The sequence below is a fragment of the Polyodon spathula genome, chromosome 1, assembly GCF_017654505.1.
Source record: "Polyodon spathula isolate WHYD16114869_AA chromosome 1, ASM1765450v1, whole genome shotgun sequence".
Taxonomy (NCBI): Eukaryota; Metazoa; Chordata; class Actinopteri; order Acipenseriformes; family Polyodontidae; genus Polyodon; species Polyodon spathula.
In genome coordinates this window covers 29,159,554-29,168,831 of record NC_054534.1, presented here as the reverse complement: position 1 = coordinate 29,168,831, position 9,278 = coordinate 29,159,554, and the positions used below count along the sequence as shown (strand labels likewise).

General features: G+C 36.7%; 1 protein-coding gene across 1 annotated transcript; it reads left to right on the top strand.

Moving 5' to 3' along the window:
* Positions 1 to 7,115: 7,115 nt before the first annotated feature.
* LOC121294930 (5-hydroxytryptamine receptor 1A-alpha-like) lies at positions 7,116 to 8,692 on the top strand. Its single transcript, XM_041219187.1, has one exon. The coding sequence runs from the start codon at positions 7,116 to 7,118 to the stop codon at positions 8,337 to 8,339; it is 1,224 nt and encodes a 407-aa protein (XP_041075121.1). The 3' UTR covers positions 8,340 to 8,692.
* Positions 8,693 to 9,278: the final 586 nt, after the last annotated feature.

The following is a 9,278-nucleotide window of genomic DNA, read 5'->3' as shown; positions in this document are numbered from 1 at the left end:
ACTGGTGAGTTTAGAATCAATAGATTGAAATGCCCTTTTGTAGATGGTGTACCTGGGTATAGAGTAGGTTGTAACAGCATAAACCATGGTACAGCCGTAAATAAAATGCAGTTCTCATGAAACAAAGCGTACACAGAAATACAAGGCATGAACCTTTGTGGTCTCAATGTGTCCATTTGTGATACAGGGTGCAATTGATCTGCTGTTCTACAGGGCATGTGCTGCTGTAAGAACACGCCCACGCTTTATCAGAACAGGAGCTGCTTTATTTGTGTTGTTGGTTTTTGTTCTTCTTTTCCTGAGGTCCTTGGTCTTGGTTTTGTGTAAAATAAATCAGAATAAAAAAAGGAATCATAATCTTTTGTTACAATCGTCCCCAAAGGAAATACAGTCTTCATTTCGTGGTCTTTACAATATATTTTGTGAAAAGGGAATAAAACCGTTCACAATAAAAAAACATTTGTGCATGCTTCTGTACTCTTTATTTAACATTCGTAGGGCCCAACTGTGGGCAAAATGTTCATGTAACACATTTACTATGGAGGAGGCAATTTGCCCATATGGGAAAGTATAGGTTTTAGTCGCTTGTTACTGCTTTTGCAACTTTAAGCCATAATCATAAATCTTACACCATTAAGTTGTCTTTTTCTTTCTAAAAAATGACTTTCAATCAGAGTAAATACATCGATCAATCTGATCTACGATCTTGTTAGCGTTATACTGAAGGTAAAACTGACACTTTCAACATGACAATTAAAAAAAAAAAAAAAAACTTGTGTCTGCCATCTCCTCTCCTTGTATTGTGAGTAGGTATTTTTAAGGCATTTAAAGACTGGCTCTGATCATGCTCTACTCAAAATCATTTGTAATTTTGGTTGCATTGCCCTCATTTTCTTTCCGCCCCAGTTTCCTCTGTGTTATTCTGTATAACAACACGACTTGAGAGCTAGACACCTATTTGTGATAAAGGCAGAACCAATATTTTGAGATTTACACAAAGAGAGCTTCATTATTTATAATAAGTAGGATATCCTTGAGAAGTATTTCAGAAAGTGTATGTCATTCCATGCCCTAAATAACTGCATTAAGGAAATGAGTGAACTTTGCGGTCTCATGTATGATGAATTGAAAGTTCTAATCTCTTTCCCAGTAAACAAAAGATCTTTATGCAGCACATGTGCACACAAGCGCCAGATCAATAATCTGAAAGGTTAATGTGTATAAGAATTTGAGAGGTCACCAGCACCCAAGAAAAATGAAAGTCAACAGACTGCATCCAAGGAAAAGCAATTAAAAGGGTAACATATAGGCTTTAAACAGAAAGGGACGGAGCTCCATGGGACTTATGAGTTCCCCTCTGAAGAACGGTCATCAGTTGCAATAAATTGGTAGAAATTATGCCATTTTTATGGCAGCCATACAACATGGGTGGACAAAGTACCTGATATTATACTGTGGTCAACAGGGTCAAAAGCTCATTTTATTTCCTGAAGGATAAGCAGTGTCAAAATTCCTTTGTCACTGCTGACAAGCATTTCATTAGCGCCCTTTGCAAGGCTGTCTCAACAGGCTGTGGTTGTCCGTTACTCACTGTTACTTGTCAAAGACAAATCTGATAGTTTTATATTAAAATTCAAAAGGTCCTTGGGTCTATTTGAATGATTCAGACACTGGCATATCTTATCCTATGCCACTCTCAAATGTGCTGTTCCTTGGCGTTAACTAATTTCATTTCTAATTTTACTGTATTTCAGAAAGTTAATCAGAGGGTCACACCTCTTGTGGAAAAGAGCAGCCAGGATAATAAAAAGATACACCTGCTGCACATATTGAGATGAGTATTTCGATTGAAGTAGCTGTTCTGATAATCATGTAGCCCTTATCAGCTCAATTACATACCAAGGAAAGTTTCCAGCTCTTAATCAGAACATTTCCATCCAGAATTTGGATTTGAAATCACTGAAGAAGGTAAATAAATAAATAAATAAATAAATAACCTAGAGACCATTTCAGATCGTGTAGAGATAATTGTCAATGGAATACTGCAGGACCAGATCATGGAGGGTAATATTTGGATAAAAACAGTAAGAAAATGGCATGGGAAGATGTTGGAGAAATGAAATAAATTTTTATGTTTTCTGTTAAACTGGTGTAGACAAATACCCAGATGGGATGTAATTTATAAGCTGTACTATTGTAATTCATGTCTTATCACCTGACAACAGAATTCAATAGGATTCAATGCGCAATAATCTGTAGGAAAACACTTCCAGCAATCCCACCAGGTTTGTCAAAGCAAGCTCAATATAATGAATAAACAGGCCATCCAATCAATCGCTCAACCTTCACTCAACCACATCTTGATTTGTTGAAAATAGTAAAACTAGCATTCTGCTTCCTCGTTACAGTCATGTGCTCATAATACATTCTATAACATGTTAACTGGGTATTTCTCAGCCTGTGAGACAACAACATATTGTGGTTTCCAAGCAAGAGGAAACATGGATTGCTCAAATCCTTAACCACATTTCTTATTACTGGAAAAGTAGCATTTAGAAGTATCCTCATCTGTTGACCTCTGAGCTCCTAATTTAGATGAACAAGCAGACTGTGTGAGGTTGGGAATATGACAACAGGAAGAGAAGGTTAAATTAATAAACTTAAAGATACCATCTTTTTGTTACTACAGAAACAACAACAGTCTGATTTTCCTATAGAAAATGCATCTTGGAACAAAAGCTGTGATATTTATTTTCAGTAGTAGGTCCTGTAAACACCTAGAATGTAAAATGACACCCAAGTAAACACTTCTATAAAGAGCTTATACACAGGCTTCATGTCGAGCAGTGTGATTGACAGTGTGGAGCAGTGCAGGTATATCCTGATACAATTTGAGGGAGGCAATGATCAGACCTCACAACTGTCTGGTATAAATGTGGCAGTGTGGTTCAAAACCCTTGTCTGCTAAAATGGCTAAAATGGAAAACAACCTCTGCCATGGAGAGCAAGGCAGTTAACAGAAAACCCTTTACTTGTCAGATGAAGCTGAAAACCAGGAAAAGCAACCAGACTCAATATTTTCTCCAGGACCTAACAAAAAAACATCATCTGGACAAATGGTCTTACAGTAACACACACACACACACACACACACTATAGCAGTGTGTCTTGAAATAAGTAAGTAAATATAGAACAGTTGTAAAGCACCCCTCTATTTACATTGTATTACATTATTATTTTTTGTTTGTGAGGCAATATAATCTATATCAACAAAGAGAAGGTTAAAAGGCTGGAATTTACAGTGCATGTTCATTGTTTCAATTTGAAGAGAACGTTCGTGCTTCAATAATGACCTTCAGGTTCATGACCTGCAGGTGGCAGCAAATCTCCTTCCAGCTTGGGGCTGTCGGTGGTGCTGAAATTCTCAAAGTCTCTTTAGTCTCTTTAACACATAACAGTATTGTTTTGTTATTATTGTGTACATTGCGATAAGAATTTAATCTAATTAAAAATAGCTTTATATATATATATATATATATATATATATATATATATATATATATATATATATATATATATATATATATATATATATATATACAGTGCCTTGCAAAAGTATTCAGACCCCTGACCAATTCTCTCATATTACCAAATTACAAATGGTACATTGAAATTTCGTTCTGTTTGATATTTTATTTTTAAACACTGAAACTCAGAATCAGTTATTGTAAGGTGACATTGGTTTTATGTTGGGAAATATTTTTAAGAAAAGGAAAAAAAACTGAAATATCTTGCTTGCATAAGTATTCAACCCCTGTGCTGTGGAAGCTCCCAGTTTGCACTGATGAAAGAAATTGCCCTAACAAGGACACAATTACCTTACCATTGGCCTCCACCTGTGAACCATTAAAGTTGCTGTCACATTTTCTGGATGAAAACCCCACTGTTGAAGGATCACTGGTAAGGCTGTGAATCTGAAGGAAAATATAGACCAAAGAGCATTCTACAGCAGTTAGAGATAAAGTAATACAAATGCATAGATTAGGGAAAGGGTACAAAATAATATGTTTGGATGTTTGGATAGCCCAGTGAGCACAGTTGGATCAATAATCAGGAAGTGGAAGCTGCATCACACCACCCAGGCACTGCCAAGAAAAGGCTGTCCCTCAAAACTCAGTGCTCAAACAAGAAGGAGACTTGTGAGAGAAGCCACAGAGAGGCCAACAATCACTTTGAAGGAGCTACAGAGTTCAGTGGCTGGGAGTGGAGTAATGGTGCACCAGTCAACCATATCAAGAGCTCTGCATAACACTGGCCTGTATGGGAGGGTGGCAAGAAAGAAGCCGTTACTCAAAAAGTACCATCTGAAAACACATCTGGAGTTTGCCAGAAACCATGAGAGTGACCCAGCTGCTATGTGGGAAAAGGTTTTGTGGTCAGATGAGACCAAGATAGAGCTTGTTGGCCAAAACTCAAAGCGCTACGTGTGGCGCAAACCTAACACTGCCCATGCCTCAAGACACACCATCCCTACAGTGAAGTATGGTGGTGGCAGCATCATGCTGTGGGGATGCTTCTCATCATCAGCGACTGGGCATCTTGTTACAATTGAAGGAAGAATGGATGGAGCAAAATACAGGAAAATACTGCGAGAGAATCTGCTTCAGTCCACTAAAAAACTGAAGCTTGGGAGGAAATTCACCTTTCAGCAGGACAATGATCCCAAGCACAAGGCCAAAGCAACATTGGAGTGGCTCAAGAACAATAAGGTACTACAGTGGCCCAGTCAAAGTCCTGATCTCAATCGCATTGAGAATCTGTGGCACTATTTGAAAATTGCGGTTCACAAGCATCGTCCAACCAACCTGAACAACCTGGAGCAAATCTGCCAAGAAGAATGGGCCAAAATCACTCTGAGACTGTGTGCAAAGCTGGTACATACCTACCCCAAAAGACTTATAGCTGTTATTGCAGCGAAAGGTGGCTCTACCAAATATTCATGTGTGGTGGTTGAATACTTATGCAAGCAAGATATTTAAGTTTTTTATTTTTCTTAAAAATATTTCCCAACATAAAACTAACGTCACCTTACAATAGTTGATTTTGAGTTTAAGTGTTTTAAAATAAAATATCAAACAGAAGGAAATTTCAATGTACCATTTGTAATTCAGTAATATGAGAGAATAGAAAGTATATAGAAAGTCTACACCTCCTTGAACTTTTTCACATTTTGTTGTGTCAGTGCCTCAGTTTCATGCATTTAAATAACTGAATGATTATAATTAGGTAAGTCTCCACCCAAATAGGCCAAAAAGTTGCATTTTAGATTTGTCAGACAACAAAACTTTTTGCCACATGGCTACAGAATCTCCTGAGTGTTTTTTTTTTTGCATACTTCAAACGGGATTCTAGGTGGTTTTCTTGAGTAAAAATACAGGCCAGATTTGTGTAGTGCTTAGAATATTGTTGTCACGTGCACACTTTGACCAGTCTTGGCCATAAAGGCCTGTAGCTCTTGTAAAGTTGCCATTGACCTCTTGTTAACCTCTTTGATCAGTCTTCTTCTTGCTCAGTTATCCAGTTTGGAGGGACAGCCTAATCTAGGCAGGGTCTTGGTGGTGCCATACACCTTCCACTTCTTAATAATCTTCAGGAACATAATCCAAGGGATATTCAAGGCCTTTGTTATTTTTTTCCCATCCCCTGATCTGTGCATTTCAACAACTTTGTCCCAGAGTTTTTTTGAAAGCTCCTTGGTGCTCATGGTTGAGGTCACTTAACTTGGTGTGTGATTTTGAAGGCAATTGGTTACACCCTCGCTAATTTAGGATTGCTATTACAAGGGGGGTAGACATTTATCCAACCCAGCTATTTCAGTTTTTATTTTGAATTAATTTTCTACAAATTTCTAGAATATTTTTTTCACTTGGAAGTTGTGGAGTAGGATGTGTAGATAAATGAAAAAATATTAATTTTAATGCATTTTAATTCCAGGCTATAAGGCAACAAAGGCTAAAAATTTTAAAAGGTGTTGTAGACTTTCTATAGGCACTGTGTGTATATATATATATATATATATATATATATATATATATATATATATATATATATATATATATATATATATATATATATATATATATATATATATGTATGTAGATAGATAGATAGATAGATAGATAGATAGATAGATAGATAGATAGATAGATAGATAGGTTTACATTCATACACATTTCTATAATATACTGTACCTTTAATTAATTAACGTGTGATCCTTCAGCCATAAGTGTCTTCCCTTTCCCTGTTGATCTATTCTTCTTTATCTGATCATCTCCAATATTTCAATATCTCACCATCAGGTGCCAGACTGATTTCTTGTTTTGTCTTATTCACTTATATCTGTATTTCTGTAATAAAAATAGAAAAAGAAAGAAAAGTATCAGACATTTAAAATACCCTTTCGAGGTCTGGTTATTGAATAATCAGTAAATATGTAATAAAACTATACAGCTGTTACGTTTCAATAAAATATAGTTCCAATGTGGAGGACAAAAAGTATATAACAGCAAATGGAAATAATTAAATGATGTCCTTTAATAATAATAATAATAATAATAATAATAATAATAATAATAATAATAATAATAATAATAATAAAGATGCTAGTAGAATATGATTTGAGTTAAAAAGGCAGCACAATGTAGGATTCTGCCAGCTGCGCCTGTTATATTGATAATGGAGAGGGGGGACGGGGCGGGGGGGCATCTTTGAAACACTCAGATGCTGAGATGCTGGATCGAGAACTCAAAGACTTACTGTGCTACAGATTGCAGCCAGTGTGAAGTTAAAGAGAGAGAGAGGGAGAGAGAATTCAGAATGGAAAGACGAGCTATTGCGACCTCTTAGCCATCTGACGTACCCCCCCACCGCTGGTATATATGAATTGGATTTGTCACCAGTCGTCAATGATTCATACAACTAGTAAACTGAAGCGTCTTACTGCCGTGTCTACAGATCATCATGATTCTTTTATATAATGGACTGGTCATGGAGACAATCGCTACTATAAAGGACTGAGTTTCCTACGTCTACCGAAAGCTGATGTTTTACTAGAAATGGAAAATACCAACAACACTACGTATTTAGACAGCTCTTACCAGAAGGAAAATAAAAAACCATTTCAAAACGTAGCACTAAGTTACCAGATCATAACTTCGCTGTTCCTTGGAGCACTTATTCTCTGTGCCATATTTGGGAATGCATGTGTGGTCGCAGCTATAGCTTTGGAAAGATCTCTTCAAAATGTAGCAAACTATTTAATAGGATCGCTGGCTGTAACGGACCTGATGGTGTCTGTGCTGGTGCTCCCCATGGCAGCTCTTTACCAAGTCTTAAACAAGTGGACTCTTGGACAGGTAACATGTGATATTTTTATTGCTTTAGATGTGTTATGCTGTACATCGTCTATCCTTCACTTGTGCGCAATTGCTTTGGATAGGTACTGGGCTATCACAGATGCTATAGATTATGTAAACAAAAGGACTCCGAGGCGAGCAGCTATTTTAATTAGCCTAACCTGGCTGATAGGTTTTTTAATATCTATCCCACCAATGTTAGGCTGGAGAACTCCCGAAGACAGGGCAGATCCGGATGCCTGCACAATAAGTCAAGATCATGGCTATACCATTTATTCCACCTTCGGAGCTTTTTACATCCCTTTAATTCTAATGTTGGTTCTTTATGGGAGAATATTTAAAGCAGCCAGGTTCCGAATTCGTAAAACCGTAAAAAAACCCGAAAAGAAGAAAGTGGCAGACAGATGCCTAACGGTCTCACCGGCTATCTTACCCAAGAAAAACAATTGTGAGACCAGCAAAAACTGGAAGCGAAGTGTGGAGCCAAAACCCAATTCTTGCTTTAATGGGGCGGTGAGGCATGGGGAGGAAAGCGCAGCATTGGAGATCATCGAAGTTCACCACAGCAACTCAAAAAACCATCTGCCTCTCCCAAATACCCCGACTGTAGCATGCTTCGAGAACAGAAACGAAAAGAATACAGAGGCCAAAAGAAAGGTGGCTTTAGCCAGAGAGCGCAAAACCGTCAAGACCCTGGGCATTATTATGGGAACCTTTATTCTCTGTTGGCTGCCGTTCTTCATTGTGGCCCTGGTGTTACCGTTTTGCGGTGAAAGTTGCTACATGCCAGACTTGCTTGCCGCGCTGATTAACTGGCTTGGTTACTCAAATTCACTTTTAAACCCCATAATCTACGCTTATTTCAACAAAGATTTCCAAAGTGCTTTCAAGAAAATTATTAAGTGCAAGTTTTGCAGACAGTGAAACATCTGTGTCATAGTTGTTTTCACACAAGGAATGCAAAACGCTTTGCCTTCAGACTAAATAAAGTGACACTAGTCGTTTCATTTTCATATGTGGTTAATTGTTTTTAAATGATACAATTATTTAAGATGAATGTATAACATGAGTGTATAACATGCATACTTCAGAACAATCTGTTGGACCAGTTGTTTTAGAAACCCAGAGCTTGGACACCAACATAGAAAAGTGCTTCCGTGTAGTTTGTCCAAGGTATCTACATTATTTTATCTCCATGCAAGGTGTATCATTTTGTGTGCTGAATTCTAAAATGTAATAACATTGGTGAGCCTGGCGTGTTGCTAAATTTACGCTGTTTTCTCAATTACCCACTTCGATTCTTAAGTAGTATTGACAAAATAAACCATCTAATGACTAAATCCCTGTTTCTGTCTTTTTTTTTTTTTTTTAATTAATGGCGTGCCATACATATATTTATAACTACCGGTTATGCAAACACATGCACCGAAACAATTAACAACCTTAAACGTGTATATATCTGCATATCAATGTTAGATCTATTGTGTGATGAACCCCATTACAAAGGTACGTTTACAACACAAATGTAGACACGACACAACTGCTTGCTCTCAGGAATTATAATTAGTAATATACTGTATATGAAATCCCTTTTTACCTTGCGTAAATAAAATATATAAAAATTATTATTATTATTATTATTATTATTATTATTATTATTTATTTTTATTATTATTATTATTATTATTGTTGTTGTTATATAATGAAATATCTTGCAGATAATATTTTCCCATATCCTTCCTTTGGTATTACATTCGATGCTTCTAGAGGATACTTTAACAAATGATCTGGTTTGTCACATACATCTATCTGGTTTGCTTTTTGTTTGCCTTGCACAGTACATTTAAAACGCATTAAAACGCA